This window comes from Pleurodeles waltl, unplaced genomic scaffold, assembly GCF_031143425.1.
Source record: "Pleurodeles waltl isolate 20211129_DDA unplaced genomic scaffold, aPleWal1.hap1.20221129 scaffold_188, whole genome shotgun sequence".
Taxonomy (NCBI): Eukaryota; Metazoa; Chordata; class Amphibia; order Caudata; family Salamandridae; genus Pleurodeles; species Pleurodeles waltl.
The window spans coordinates 199,471-213,954 of NW_027149894.1; the positions used below are offsets into that span (position 1 = coordinate 199,471).

Genomic DNA, 14,484 nt, shown 5'->3' on the forward strand with positions numbered 1-14,484 from the left:
TTGAAGCACGTAAAGTGTTCTTTTTTTTCCACTTCCATCCAGGGGGAAAACCTGGAATCTAACCCTACTTGGAGCTCCGTAGCCCTGTGTAGAAGGAGTGACTTTGCCCCCTTGAAGCTGAAACACTCATAATGTGTAAAATAGCTGCCTGGAAGGTTGCAAATGGCCCAGGGACATTGCAGGCCCAGTGCTGACACGGTGGGGGTGCTTGTGTACAGTTTTGAAGCACGTAAAGTGTTCTTTTTTCTCCACTTCCATCCAGGGGGAAAACCTGGAATCTTACCATACTTGGAGCTCCGTAGCCCTGGGTAGAAGGAGTGACTTTGCCCCCTTGGAGCTGAAACACTCATAATGAGTAAAATAGCAGCCTGGAAGGTTGCAAATGGGCCAGGGACATTGCAGGCTCACTGCTGGCACTGTGAGGGTGCTTGTGTACAGTTTAAAAGCACGTAAAGTGTTCTTTTTTCTCCACTTCCATCCAGGGGGAAAACCTGGAATCTTACCTTACTTGGAGCTCCGTAGCCCTGGGTAGAAGTAGTGACTTTGCCCCCTTGGAGCCTAATGTCGAAAACAGCTGCCTGGAGGTTGCAAATGGGCCAGGGACATTGCAGGCCCAGTGCTTGCACTGTGAGGGTGCTTATGTGCGGTTTTAAAGCACGTAAAGTGTTCTTTTTTTTCCCCACTTCCATCCAGGGGAAAAACCTGGAATCTTACCCTACTTGGAGCTCCGTAGCCCTGGGTAGAAGGAGTGACTTTTCCCCCTTGGAGCCTAATGTCGAAAACAGCTGCCTGGAGCTTGCAAATGGGCCAGGGACATTGCAGGCCCAGTGCTGACACTGTGAGGGTGCTTGTGTACCGTTTTGAAGCACGTAAAGTGTTCTTTTTTTTCCACTTCCATCCAGGGGGAAAACCTGGAATCTTACACTACTTGGAGCTCCGTAGCCCTGGGTAGAAGGAGTGACTTTGCCCCCTTGGAGCTGAAACACCCATAATGTGTAAAATAGCTGCCTGGAAGGTAGCAAATGGCCCAGGGACATTGCAGGCCCAGTGCTGACACTGTGAGGGTGCTTGTGTACAGTTTTGAAGCACGTAAAGAGTTCTTTTTTCTCCACTTCCATCCAGGGGGAAAACCTGGAATCTTACCCTACTTGGAGCTCCGTAGCCCTGGGTAGAAGGAGTGACTTTGCCCCCTTGGAGCTGAAACACCCATAATGTGAAATATAGCTGCCTGGAAGGTTGCAAATGGGCCAGGGACATTGCAGGCCCAGTGCTGACGCTGTGAGGGTGCTTGTGTACCGTTTTAAAGCACGTAAAGTGTTCTTTTTTTTCCCACTTCCATCCAGGGGGAAAACCTGGAATCTTACCCTACTTGGAGCTCCGTAGCCCTGGGTAGAAGGAGTGACTTTGCCCCCTTGGAGCCTAATGTCGAAAACCGCTGCCTGGAGGTTGCAAATGGGCCAGGGACATTGCAGGCCCAGTGCTGACACTGTGAGGGTGCTTGTGTACCGTTTTGAATCATGTAAAGTGTTCTTTTATTTTTCACTTCCATCCCGGGGTTAAACCTGGAATCTTACCCTACTTGGAGCTCCGTAGCCCCGGGTAGAAGGAGTGACTTTGCCCCCTTGGAGCTGAAACACTCATAATGTGTAAAATAGCTGCCTGGAAGGTTGCAAATGGCCCAGGGACATTGCAGGCCCAGTGCTGACACTGTGAGGGTGCTTGTGTACAGTTTTGAAGCACGTAAAGTGTTCTTTTTTCTCCACTTCCATCCAGGGGGAAAACCTGGAATCTTACCCTACTTGGAGCTCCGTAGCCCTGGGTAGAAGGAGTGACTTTGCCCCCTTGGAGCTGAAACACTCATAATGTGTAAAATAGCAGCCTGGAAGGTCGCAAATGGGACAGGGACATTGCAGGCTCAGTGCTGGCACTGTGAAGGTGCTTGTGTGCGGTTTTAAAGCACGTAAAGTGTTCTTTTTTTTCCCACTTCCATCCAGGGGGAAAACCTGGAATCTTACCCTACTTGGAGCTCCGTAGCCCTGGGTAGAAGGAGTGACTTTGCCCCCTTGGAACTGAAACACCCATAATGTGTAAAATAGCTTCCTGGAAGGTTGCAAATGGGCCAGGGACATTGCAGGCCCAGTGCTGACACTGTGAGGGTGCTTGTGCACAGTTTTGAAGCACGTAAAGTGTTCTTTTTTCTCCACTTCCATCCAGGGGGAAAACCTGGAATCTTACCCTACTTGGTGCTCCGTAGCCCTGGGTAGAAGGAGTGACTTTGCCCCCTTGGAGCTGAAACACCCATAATGTGTAAAATAACAGCCTGGAAGGTTGCAAATGGGCCAGGGACATTGCAGGCTCACTGCTGGCACTGTGAGGGTGCTTGTGTGCGGTTTTAAAGCACGTAAAGTGTTCTTTTTTTCCCCACTTCCATCCAGTGGGAAAACCTGGAATCTTACCCTACTTGGAGCTCCGTAGCCCTGGGTAGAAGGAGTGACTTTGCCCCCTTGAAGCTGAAACACCCATAATGTGTAAAATAGCTCCCTGGAAGGTAGCAAATGGCCCAGGGACATTGCAGGCCCAGTGCTGACACTGTGTGGGTGCTTGTGTACAGTTTTGAAGCACGTAAAGTGTTCTTTTTTCTCCACTTCCATCCAGGGGGAAAACCTGGAATCTTACCCTACTTGGAGCTCCGTAGCCCTGGGTAGAAGGAGTGACTTTGCCCCCTTGGAGCCTAATGTCGAAAACAGCTGCCTGGAGGTTGCAAATGGGCCAGGGACATTGCAGGCCCAGTGCTGACGCTGTGAGGGTGCTTGTGTACAGTTTTGAAGCACGTAAAGTGTTCTTTTTTCTCCACTTCCATCCAGGGGGAAAACCTGGAATCTTACCCTACTTGGAGCTCCGTAGCCCTGGGTAGAAGGAGTGACTTTGCCCCCTTGGAGCTGAAACACCCATAATGTGTAAAATAGCTGCCTGGAAGGTAGCAAATGGCCCAGGGACATTGCAGGCCCAGTGCTGACACTGTGAGGGTGCTTGTGTACAGTTTTGAAGCACGTAAAGTGTTCTTTTTTCTCCACTTCCATCCAGGGGGAAAACCTGGAATCTTACCCTACTTGGAGCTCCGTAGCCCTGGGTAGAAGGAGTGACTTTGCCCCCTTGGAGCCTAATGTCGAAAACAGCTGCCTGGAGGTTGCAAATGGGCCAGGGACATTGCAGGCCCAGTGCTGACACTGTGAGGGTGCTTGTGTACCGTTTTGAAGCACGTAAAGTGTTCTTTTTTTTCCACTTCCATCCAGGGGGAAAACCTGGAATCTTACCCTACTTGGAGCTCCGTAGCCCTGGGTAGAAGGAGTGACTTTGCCTCCTTGGAGCCTAATGTCGAAAACAGCTGCCTGGAGGTTGCAAATGGGCCAGGGACATTGCAGGCTCACTGCTGGCACTGTGAGGGTGCTTGTGTACAGTTTAAAAGCACGTAAAGTGTTCTTTTTTCTCCACTTCCATCCAGGGGGAAAACCTGGAATCTTACCCTACTTGGAGCTCCGTAGCCCTGGGTAGAAGGAGTGACTTTGCCCCCTTGGAGCTGAAACACCCATAATGTGTAAAATAGCTGCCTGGAAGGTTGCAAATGGCCCAGGGACATTGCAGGCCCAGCGCTGACACTGTGAGGGTGCTTGTGTAACATTTTGAAGCACGTAAAGTGTTCTTTTTTTTTCCACTTCCATCCAGGGGGAAAACCTGGAATATTACCCTACTTGGAGCTCCGTAGCCCTGGGTAGAATGAGTGACTTTGCCCCCTTGGAGCCTAATGTCGAAAACAGCTGCCTGGAGGTTGCAAATGGGCCAGGGACATTGCAGGCCCAGTGCTGACGCTGTGAGGGTGCTTGTGTACCGTTTTGAAGCACGTAAAGTGTTCTTTTTTTTCCACTTCCATCCAGGGGGAAAACCTGGAATCTTACCCTACTTGGAGCTCCGCAGCCCTGGGTAGAAGGAGTGACTTTTCCCTCTTGGAGCTGAAACACCCATAATGTGTAAAATAGCTGCCTGGAAGGTTGCAAATGGCCCAGGGACATTGCAGGCCCAGTGCTGACACTGTGATGGTGCTTGTGTACAGTTTTGAAGCACGAAAAATGATCTTTTTTTCCACTTCCATCTAGGGGGAAAACCTGGAATCTTACCCTACTTGGAGCTCCGTAGCCCTGGGTAGAAGGAGTGACTTTTCCCCCTTGGAGCCTAATGTCGAAAACAGCTGCCTGGAGGTTGCAAATGGGCCAGGGACATTGCAGGCCCAGTGCTGACACTGTGAGGGTGCTTGTGTACCGTTTTGAAGCACGTAAAGTGTTCTTTTTTTTCCACTTCCATCCAGGGGGAAAAACTGGAATCTTACCCTACTTGGAGCTCCGTAGCCCTGGGTAGAAGGAGTGACTTTGCCCCCTTGGAGCTGAAACACTCATAATGTGTAAAATAGCTGCCTGGAAGGGTGCAAATGGCCCAGGGACATTGCAGGCCCAGTGATGACACTGTGAGGGTGCTTGTGTACAGTTTAAAAGCACGTAAAGTGTTCTTTTTTTTCCACTTCCATCCAGGGGGAAAAACTGGAATCTTACCCTACTTGGAGCTCCGTAGCCCTGGGTAGAAGGAGTGACTTTGTCCCCTTGGAGCTGAAACACTCATAATGTGTAAAATAGCAGCCTGGAAGGTTACAAATGGGCCAGGGACATTGCAGGCCCAGTGCTGACACTGTGAGGGTGCTTGTGTACAGTTTTGAAGCACGTAAAGTGTTATTTTTTTTCCACTTCCATCCAGGGGGAAAACCTGGAATCTTACCCTACTTGGAGCTCCGTAGCCCTGGGTAGAAGGAGTGACTTTGCCCCCTTGGAGCCTAATGTCGAAAACAGCTGCCTGGAGCTTGCAAATGGGCCAGGGACATTGCAGGCCCAGTGCTGACGCTGTGAGGGTGCTTGTGTACCGTTTTGAAGCACGTAAAGTGTTCTTTTTTTCCAACTTCCATCCAGGGGGAAATCCTGGAATCTTACCCTACTTGGAGCTCCGTAGCCCTGGGTAGAAGGAGTGACTTTGCCCCCTTGGAGCTGAAACACCCATAATGTGTAAAATAGCTGCCTGGAAGGTTGCAAATGGCCCAGGGACATTGCAGGCCCAGCGCTGACACTGTGAGGGTGCTTGTGTAACATTTTGAAGCACGTAAAGTGTTCTTTTTTTTTCCACTTCCATCCAGGGGGAAAACCTGGAATATTACCCTACTTGGAGCTCCGTAGCCCTGGGTAGAAGGAGTGACTTTGCCCCCTTGGAGCCTAATGTCGAAAACAGCTGCCTGGAGGTTGCAAATGGGCCAGGGACATTGCAGGCCCAGTGCTTGCACTGTGAGGGTGCTTGTGTGCGGTTTTAAAGCACGTAAAGTGTTCTTTTTTTTCCCCACTTCCATCCAGGGGGAAAACCTGGAATCTTACCCTACTTGGAGCTCCGTAGCCCTGGGTAGAAGGAGTGACTTTTCCCCCTTGGAGCCTAATGTCGAAAACAGCTGCCTGGAGCTTGCAAATGGGCCAGGGACATTGCAGGCCCAGTGCTGACACTGTGAGGGTGCTTGTGTACCGTTTTGAAGCACGTAAAGTGTTCTTTTTTTTCCACTTCCATCCAGGGGGAAAACCTGGAATCTTACCCTACTTGGAGCTCCGTAGCCCTGGGTAGAAGGAGTGACTTTTCCCTCTTGGAGCTGAAACACCCATAATGTGTAAAATAGCTGCCTGGAAGGTTGCAAATGGCCCAGGGACATTGCAGGCCCAGTGCTGACACTGTGATGGTGCTTGTGTACAGTTTTGAAGCACGAAAAATGATCTTTTTTTCCACTTCCATCTAGGGGGAAAACCTGGAATCTTACCCTACTTGGAGCTCCGTAGCCCTGGGTAGAAGGAGTGACTTTTCCCCCTTGGAGCCTAATGTCGAAAACAGCTGCCTGGAGGTTGCAAATGGGCCAGGGACATTGCAGGCCCAGTGCTGACACTGTGAGGGTGCTTGTGTACAGTTTTGAAGCACGTAAAGTGTTCTTTTTTCTCCACTTCCATCCAGGGGGAAAACCTGGAATCTTACCCTACTTGGAGCTCCGTAGCCCTGGGTAGAAGGAGTGACTTTGCCCCCTGGGAGCTGAAACACCCATAATGTGTAAAATAGCTGCCTGGAAGGTTGCAAATGGGCCAGGGACATTGCAGGCTCACTGCTGGCACTGTGAGGGTGCTTGTGTGCGGTTTTAAAGCACTTAGGCCCGTATTTATACTTTTTTTAGCGCCGCATTTGCGTCGTTTTTTGACGCAAAAACGGCGCAAACTTGCAAAATACCATTGTATTTTGTAGGTTTGCGCCGTTAGCCGTCAAAAAGCGGCGCAAATGCGGCGCTAAAAAAAGTATAAATACGGGCCTTAAAGTGTTCTTTTTTTTCCACTTCCATCCAGGGGCAAAACCTGGAATCTTACCCTACTTGGAGCTCCGTAGCCCTGGGTAGAAGGAGTGACTTTGCCCCCTTGGAGCTGAAACACCCATAATGTGTAAAATAGCTGCCTGGAAGGTAGCAAATGGCCCAGGGACATTGCAGGCCCAGTGCTGACACTGTGAGGGTGCTTGTGTACAGTTTTGAAGCACGTAACATGTTCTTTTTTTTCCACTTCCATCAAGGGGGAAAACCTGGAATCTTACCCTACTTGGAGCTCCGCAGCCCTGGGTAGAAGGAGTGACTTTTCCCCCTTGGAGCTGAAACACCCATAATGTGTAAAATAGCTGCCTGGAAGGTTGCAAATGGCCCAGGGACACTGCAGGCCCAGTGCTGACACTGTGATGGTGCTTGTGTACAGTTTTGAAGCACGAAAAATGATCTTTTTTTCCACTTCCATCTAGGGGGAAAACCTGGAATCTTACCCTACTTGGAGCTCCGTAGCCCTGGGTAGAAGGAGTGACTTTGCCCCCTTGGAGCCTAATGTCGAAAACAGCTGCCTGGAGGTTGCAAATGGGCCAGGGACATTGCAGGCCCAGTGCTGACACTGTGAGGGTGCTTGTGTACAGTTTTGAAGCACGTAAAGTGTTCTTTTTTTTCCACTTCCATCCAGGGGGAAAACCTGGAATCTAACCCTACTTGGAGCTCCGTAGCCCTGGGTAGAAGGAGTGACTTTGCCCCCTTGGAGCTGAAACACCCATAATGTGTAAAATAGCTGCCTGGAAGGTTGCAAATGGCCCAGGGACATTGCAGGCCCAGTGCTGACACTGTGATGGTGCTTGTGTACAGTTTTGAAGCACGTAAAGTGTTCTTTTTTTTCCACTTCCATCCAGGGGGAAAACCTGGAATCTAACCCTACTTGGAGCTCCGTAGCCCTGGGTAGAAGGAGTGACTTTGCCCCCTTGGAGCTGAAACACCCATAATGTGTAAAATAGCTGCCTGGAAGGTTGCAAATGGCCCAGGGACATTGCAGGCCCAGTGCTGACACTGTGATGGTGCTTGTGTACAGTTTTGAAGCACGAAAAATGATCTTTTTTTCCACTTCCATCTAGGGGGAAAACCTGGAATCTTACCCTACTTGGAGCTCCGTAGCCCTGGGTAGAAGGAGTGACTTTTCCCCCTTGGAGCCTAATGTCGAAAACAGCTGCCTGGAGGTTGCAAATGGGCCAGGGACATTGCAGGCCCAGTGCTGACACTGTGAGGGTGCTTGTGTACCGTTTTGAAGCACGTAAAGTGTTCTTTTTTTTCCACTTCCATCCAGGGGGAAAAACTGGAATCTTACCCTACTTGGAGCTCCGTAGCCCTGGGTAGAAGGAGTGACTTTGCCCCCTTGGAGCTGAAACACTCATAATGTGTAAAATAGCTGCCTGGAAGGGTGCAAATGGCCCAGGGACATTGCAGGCCCAGTGATGACACTGTGAGGGTGCTTGTGTACAGTTTAAAAGCACGTAAAGTGTTCTTTTTTTTCCACTTCCATCCAGGGGGAAAAACTGGAATCTTACCCTACTTGGAGCTCCGTAGCCCTGGGTAGAAGGAGTGACTTTGTCCCCTTGGAGCTGAAACACTCATAATGTGTAAAATAGCAGCCTGGAAGGTTACAAATGGGCCAGGGACATTGCAGGCCCAGTGCTGACACTGTGAGGGTGCTTGTGTACAGTTTTGAAGCACGTAAAGTGTTATTTTTTTTCCACTTCCATCCAGGGGGAAAACCTGGAATCTTACCCTACTTGGAGCTCCGTAGCCCTGGGTAGAAGGAGTGACTTTGCCCCCTTGGAGCCTAATGTCGAAAACAGCAGGCTGGAGGTTGCAAATGGGCCAGGGACATTGCAGGCCCAGTGCTGGCACTGTGAGGGTGCTTGTGTACGGTTTTGAAGCACGTAAAATGTTCTTTTTTTTTCCCCACTTCCATCCAGGGGGAAAACCTTGAATCTTACCCTACTTGGAGCTCCGCAGCCCTGGGTAGAAGGAGTGACTTTGCCCCCTTGGAGCTGAAAAAGGAAACATGTACACATATTCTCGACTATTAAGCCCCCACAGTGTGGGGGCTTACAAAAGCGTGTGAGGAACAAAAAGTCGAGTTATCCCGGCCGGCTGGCACTCCGGCCATCTGGTCGGCCACGTGTGCAACCAGATGGCTCAGCGTGATGTGCGACCAGATGGCCGGAGTGCCAGCCGGCCGGGATAACTCGACTTTTTGTTCTTTACCCGCATTTGTAAGCCCCCACCCTGTGGGGGCTTAATAGTCGAAAATACGGGAAGGTGTAAAGAAATTGGGTATGGGCCTGGAGAGCAGCCCAACCCGGCAGGGAAAATGTAATAAAATGGTGTCGTATACACACAGCTCTGTTATGATCCAGTGGGCGGCCCTCAGAAGGGCCTTTAGGTTGTTTTTTTGTGCGTTCTCGGCGAGTGGTGTTTAACCGCCAAATCCGTAGAGAGTACGTCCCTGGCGCTTCAGGGCGTACACCACATCCATGGCGGTGACGGTCTTTCTCTTGGCGTGCTCGGTATAGGTGACGGCGTCCCGGATGACGTTCTCCAGGAAAACCTTCAGCACACCGCGGGTCTCCTCGTAGATGAGGCCGGAGATGCGCTTGACACCGCCGCGGCGAGCCAGGCGGCGAATGGCGGGCTTGGTGATGCCCTGGATGTTGTCGCGGAGCACCTTCCTGTGCCTCTTGGCACCGCCTTTGCCGAGCCCCTTTCCTCCTTTGCCGCGTCCAGACATGCTCTCTTCTCGGTCGAAGCAGAAATACGAGCAGCAGCCCGAGAACGGCTGCTTATATGGAGCAGCTGCGGACCGGCGAGGGAGCCTCTGACGTGTGAGGCCGAGAGGCGGGAGAGCCGCTGTCCGGCCCGCCCTCTGCAGAGAGCGGGCCCCGAGCGGCCGCTGCCGTTTGAAAAAGCGCGGGCTCCCAGCGCCCCTTTGTCCTGGGCTCGCCTGCGGGCGGGCGGGCTCCGCAGCTTCTGCTCTTCCCTCCTCACACGCCACCGGCGTTCAGGCCACGCAAACGGAACGGTGCAAAGCACCCCAGCCCCTCGCTGGTTGTTCCGGCCTGAAGCAACCCTAACCCGGGGTCCCCCTCCGACCGCTCTCAAATGTCTCAATGGGGCCAGCGCACCGAAGCCCTCCCCGGCGCCACCGCGCTGCGTGCGTGCAGCCACAACATGCACACGTTCACACCCCGCGCCCGGTAGCGGCGTGCCCGCAAACTGAAAAATATATATGTATAAACATGAATAAAAAGTATGGACCGCAAGGTAGCCTTAGCGGCTGTGTTAACATTATTCACGTGCATCGCCGGAGGGTCGGACACGCCGCCCGGTGAGGCGAAGGTGCGAGCGCTGAATTTAAAGAAGCCGGCAAAAGTGAGACTTAGAAGGGATAAGCTCTTTGATGGAATCTGTGTGCGGCCCTGAAAAGAGCCCTTGTGTTTATAATGTATTTATACGGTGGTTCGTAAGGGAGGCTGCGGCGCTTCACTTGCTTGCTTTGCCCCCAGCCTTGTGGCTCTCGGTTTTCTTGGGCAGCAGCACGGCCTGGATGTTTGGCAGGACGCCTCCCTGGGCGATGGTGACTCTGCCCAGCAGCTTGTTGAGCTCCTCGTCGTTGCGGATGGCGAGCTGGAGGTGCCTGGGGATGATGCGGGTCTTCTTGTTGTCCCGGGCCGCGTTGCCGGCCAGCTCGAGGATCTCGGCCGTCAGGTACTCCAGGACTGCAGCCAGATAGACGGGGGCACCGGCGCCGACCCGCTCGGCGTAGCTTCCCTTTCGGAGCAGCCTGTGCACACGGCCCACAGGGAACTGCAGTCCGGCTCTGGAAGAGCGTGTCTTGGCCTTAGCGCGGGCCTTGCCTCCTTGCTTTCCGCGTCCAGACATGGCGAGCAGCTGCTGTAGGTTCTCGGGCTAAGAAGACAGAGAGACTATCCCTGCGTGCTCCGGACCCCGGTCATATAAAGACTTCGGGTCGTCTCTGATTGGTTGCCCGCTAAGCTCTGAGGCCCACATTGGAGGAAGGAATAACCTACTCCACCAATCAGAATTACAGAAGTGAAAGGCGCGTATTAAGATGAGGACGGAGGGGGTGCCGGTTGTGCCTACCAATGGGAACGGAGAATGGAACAAGCAGCTGCTTTACACGCCCAGCCTATAAGTACAGCAGCCCGGGCGCAGCTTCCGCATTTCTCCTGATTGCACAGCGAGCGCCTGCCCAGTGTCGATCATGCCTGAACCAGCCAAGTCCGCGCCGGCTCCCAAGAAGGGCTCCAAGAAAGCGCTGTCCAAGCCGCCCAAGAAGGACGGCAAGAAGCGCAAGAGGACCAGGAAGGAGAGCTACGCTATCTACATTTACAAAGTGATGAAGCAGGTGCACCCCGACACCGGCATCTCCTCCAAGGCCATGGGCATCATGAACTCCTTCGTCAACGACATCTTTGAGCGCATCGCCGGGGAGGCTTCCCGCCTGGCTCACTACAACCAGCGGCGCACCATCACCTCCCGGGAGATCCAGACCGCCGTGCGCCTGCTGCTCCCCGGAGAGCTGGCCAAGCACGCCGTGTCCGAGGGCACCAAGGCCGTCACCAAGTACACTAGCGCCAAGTAAGGCTTCGAGGCACATCTCCAATTAACACAAGGGCTCTTTTAAGGGCCAACACTTTTTCCTCTAAGAGCTGCTGTGCGGATATTATCGGTGAAGAGGTACCCTTAGCGTGTCTTATGAATGAAGCGTAGTGTGGTGCGCATTAGGTCCCGCTCTGACGGGGCCTGCAGCAGAGCGAGGGACGGTAGAGCAGAGCGCCCTTCCTAATAAAACGTCTATGTGAACAGGCTTTGTTGGGGATAAAGTGTCACTAAGCGCTGTAATGTAATAGCGTTTGACCCGCACGGACGGTCCCGCTATTGCTTTCCACGTTAGGGGAGAAGTGTGTAAAGTTTGCACGGGGCACGTTCCGTTCGTACTTAAAAACCAAGGGAGACGAGAGCGGCTACAAGTCGCCCCCGAGCAGGCGCTCCCTCTGCTGAAGCCGGACAAGATTACCGGGGGTTTAAAAGTAGCACAGACACCACACAGCCCCGGCTTGCGAGGTGCCGGTCGCTGCACAACCCGTCTGCCAAACAAAGCACTTTATCATATGAAAAGGAGGCGCTCTGCTTTCCGAGTGCCGGTATGAGTTAATGAGTACCGGTGCCTACCAACACCTTCCTTTCGCCCCCGCCTCCCCCCGTGTACAACACACGGATATGAACAGCTCCTACGTGACAAGGTGGTGGCTCTTAGAAGAGCCCTTGTGGTATATGTGGTGTCGGTTAGGGTCGGTCCTTAGGCCCTCTCGCCGCGGATACGACGGGCCAGCTGAATGTCCTTGGGCATGATGGTGACCCTCTTGGCGTGGATGGCGCACAAGTTGGTGTCCTCAAAGAGCCCGACCAGGTAGGCCTCGCTGGCCTCCTGCAGGGCCATGACGGCCGAGCTCTGGAAGCGCAGGTCGGTCTTGAAGTCCTGCGCGATCTCCCGCACCAGGCGCTGGAAGGGCAGCTTGCGGATGAGCAGCTCGGTGGACTTCTGGTAGCGGCGGATCTCGCGGAGAGCCACGGTCCCGGGCCTGTAGCGGTGAGGCTTCTTGACTCCTCCGGTGGCAGGCGCGCTCTTGCGGGCAGCCTTGGTGGCCAGCTGCTTGCGAGGCGCCTTCCCTCCGGTGGACTTGCGGGCGGTCTGCTTGGTGCGGGCCATGGCGAAGACGGAGCTTTCTCTGCGCGGCGTGCGAGAAGGAATGGGGCCTGCCTCGCACAGAGGCCTATTTATGCCCTGGGAGACGGAGGGCTGCTCTGATTGGTTGAAACCACGGGCCCAAGTTTGGAAATAGCAAGGATTGGTTACTCACTGAAGAGGCGGCTCGTGGCTGTCTGTAGCCAATGAAATGTGGTCAAAATGGAAAGCAGCCCCCCGATTGGTTGATGTACCCCGAGCCGAAAAAGCCCGCGTTTTGGGCAGGTCTTCTCCCCCTTGCCCCCCCGGCTAGCTGCCGCCCCACCAGTCACCCCCTCCCCGTCTCGGTCACCTGCGGGGGACAAGCCCACGGTGTTATAGCCCCTTTGGTCACCCTGGCACACGCCGTTACCTCCTACGGATTTAAGGCGCACACTCGTCTGCTTCAAGCAGACACTATTCCCAGTCCGCCTCGGACATAGTGTTTGCGGCTAAGCACACACGTAATCACCCGAATGTGTCATCCACCGAGGTCTAGTACCTCCCACACGTATAGTTAGCCTTAAAACTATCAAGGAGTTATAATAACCTCCGTGCGAGCATCCGCCCAAGATCACACGCGGCGCTCGAGCGCGGAGAGGCGCGCCGGGATTTCACGGTGCCGTTTATGGCTGGGGAGCGGGGCACGGCGTGCGCGGGGCTGGGGGGTGAACAGGCTCTCTTCTAGACCGGGTGGGTGGCTCTTAAAAGAGCCCTTGTGTTCGCAGTGTCTGGCAGGAGCCCTTACTTCTTCTTGGGCGCTGCCTTTTTGGGCTTGGCTGCTTTGGGTTTGGCCGCCTTGGGTTTCACCACCTTGGCGGGGCTTTTCTTGGCTGCCTTGGGCTTGGCCGCCTTTGCTTTCGCGGGACTCTTGGCAGCCTTCTTGGCCGGGGCAGCTTTGGGCTTCTTGGGGCTCTTGGCCGCCGCCGGCTTCTTGGCCTTCTTCGGGCTCTTCTTCACCCCCGCGGGGGCCTTCTTGGGCTTCTTGGCGGCCGGGGCGGCTTTCTTGGCCGCTGGTTTCTTGGCCGCTGGTTTCTTGGCCGCCTTCTTGCCCTCCAGCTGCTTCTTGTTCACCTTGAAGGAGCCGGAGGCGCCGGTGCCCTTCAGCTGGGCCAGGGCGCCCTTGCTGACCAGGCCCTTGAGGGCGGCCTTGACGCGGCTCTTGTTCTTGTCCACATCGTAGCCGTCGGCGCTCAGCACCTTCTTCAGCGCCGCCAGGGAGACCCCCTTCCTCTCGGCAGAGGCGGTGACCGCTTTCAGGATGAGCTCGGCGACGCTGGGTCCCGCGGGCTTCTTGGCCTTAGACGGCCCCGCCGCCTTCTTCGCCTTCTTCTTGGGGGCTACTTCAGCGGGAGGGGCCGCGGCAGCTGGAGCGGTTTCAGCCATGGTACAGAGAGTCGAGGCGCTAGCACAGATGAGAAATGTCCCTCCCGCCGGAGCTCCGCGCATATATAGGGAGGAGCCACCTCCTGATTGGTCCCCAGGAGGGGAGGCTGTTCGCGGCACACTCGGCTCTCTGCTCCGAGCTGGCTTTTGTGTTTCCTCTCATCAGATTATCTATGTTTTAAAACAGTAAACGTTAGAACTGGGCTTTCATTTATACATCAAAAGAAGCCCAACTTCATCCCTTTCCTATGCGTGCTCTCCTCTCGTTTCAGCGCGCTGCCACCGGCTTTTAGTCAGCTGGTAGACTCCACACTCCTCCGATGGCTGATGCCTTTGTGTCAGAAAACTTTGTCCACGAGCCCATTTTCACCTACACAGTCTTAACGTTTGTGGTCAGAAAAGATAGCATATCAATCGTAGCGTGCTTCTGTACCGAATGACTCGTGGGGCACCACAATGGGGTTCTTGGCACCCGTGAAACAACGTTTTATAAACTGCAGAAATAACACAAGCCTTCGTGTGCCCAGCGAGAGGGGAAACAGGAGCCAGGAGGATAGAAACGGGCCAAACTCACTGAATGCACACCGCTGATACAGTGAAGGTGCCTGCCTACCTTATTTAACCATGTAAACTATTATTTTGTTCACCTGCATACAAGGGAGAAAACCTGGAATCTTACCCGACTTGGAGCTCCGTAGCCCTGGGTAGAAGGAGTGATGTTGCCCCCTCGGAGCTGAAACACACATAATGTGTAAAATAGCTGCCTGGAGGTTACAAATGAGCCCAGGGACATTGCAGGCCCAGTACTGACATTGTGAGGGTGCTTGTGTACCTTTTGGAATCATGTAAAGTGTTGTTT

The 14,484-nt window shown here is 53.7% G+C and overlaps 5 protein-coding genes across 5 annotated transcripts; 1 reads left to right on the forward strand and 4 right to left on the reverse strand.

Moving 5' to 3' along the window:
• Positions 1–8,853: 8,853 nt before the first annotated feature.
• Positions 8,854–9,355, reverse strand: LOC138274521 (histone H4). The gene has a single exon (XM_069218997.1). It carries the CDS (start codon positions 9,219–9,221, stop codon positions 8,910–8,912), a length of 312 nt encoding a protein of 103 aa, XP_069075098.1. The 5' UTR covers positions 9,222–9,355; the 3' UTR covers positions 8,854–8,909.
• Positions 9,356–9,900: 545 nt separating this feature from the next.
• Positions 9,901–10,538, reverse strand: LOC138274519 (histone H2A type 2-C). Its single transcript, XM_069218995.1, has one exon. It carries the CDS (start codon positions 10,370–10,372, stop codon positions 9,974–9,976), a length of 399 nt encoding a protein of 132 aa, XP_069075096.1. The 5' UTR covers positions 10,373–10,538; the 3' UTR covers positions 9,901–9,973.
• A 136-nt stretch (positions 10,539–10,674) lies between these two features.
• Positions 10,675–12,598, reverse strand: LOC138274518 (histone H3). The gene has a single exon (XM_069218994.1). It carries the CDS (start codon positions 12,222–12,224, stop codon positions 11,814–11,816), a length of 411 nt encoding a protein of 136 aa, XP_069075095.1. The 5' UTR covers positions 12,225–12,598; the 3' UTR covers positions 10,675–11,813.
• LOC138274520 (histone H2B 1.2-like) lies at positions 10,716–11,147 on the forward strand. The gene has a single exon (XM_069218996.1). The coding sequence runs from the start codon at positions 10,716–10,718 to the stop codon at positions 11,094–11,096; it is 381 nt and encodes a 126-aa protein (XP_069075097.1). The 3' UTR covers positions 11,097–11,147.
• A 367-nt stretch (positions 12,599–12,965) lies between the features above and the next one.
• Positions 12,966–13,874, reverse strand: LOC138274517 (histone H1-like). Its single transcript, XM_069218993.1, has one exon. It carries the CDS (start codon positions 13,686–13,688, stop codon positions 12,984–12,986), a length of 705 nt encoding a protein of 234 aa, XP_069075094.1. The 5' UTR covers positions 13,689–13,874; the 3' UTR covers positions 12,966–12,983.
• Between the last annotated feature and the right edge of the window lie 610 nt (positions 13,875–14,484).

Excerpts from the sequence above, each read along its gene's own strand:
- LOC138274521 (XM_069218997.1), bottom strand. The coding sequence starts at position 9,221 with ATGTCTGGACGCGGCAAAGGAGGAAAGGGGCTCGGCAAAGGCGGTGCC.
- LOC138274519 (XM_069218995.1), bottom strand. The coding sequence starts at position 10,372 with ATGTCTGGACGCGGAAAGCAAGGAGGCAAGGCCCGCGCTAAGGCCAAG.
- LOC138274520 (XM_069218996.1), top strand. The coding sequence starts at position 10,716 with ATGCCTGAACCAGCCAAGTCCGCGCCGGCTCCCAAGAAGGGCTCCAAG.
- LOC138274518 (XM_069218994.1), bottom strand. The coding sequence starts at position 12,224 with ATGGCCCGCACCAAGCAGACCGCCCGCAAGTCCACCGGAGGGAAGGCG.
- LOC138274517 (XM_069218993.1), bottom strand. The coding sequence starts at position 13,688 with ATGCGCGGAGCTCCGGCGGGAGGGACATTTCTCATCTGTGCTAGCGCC.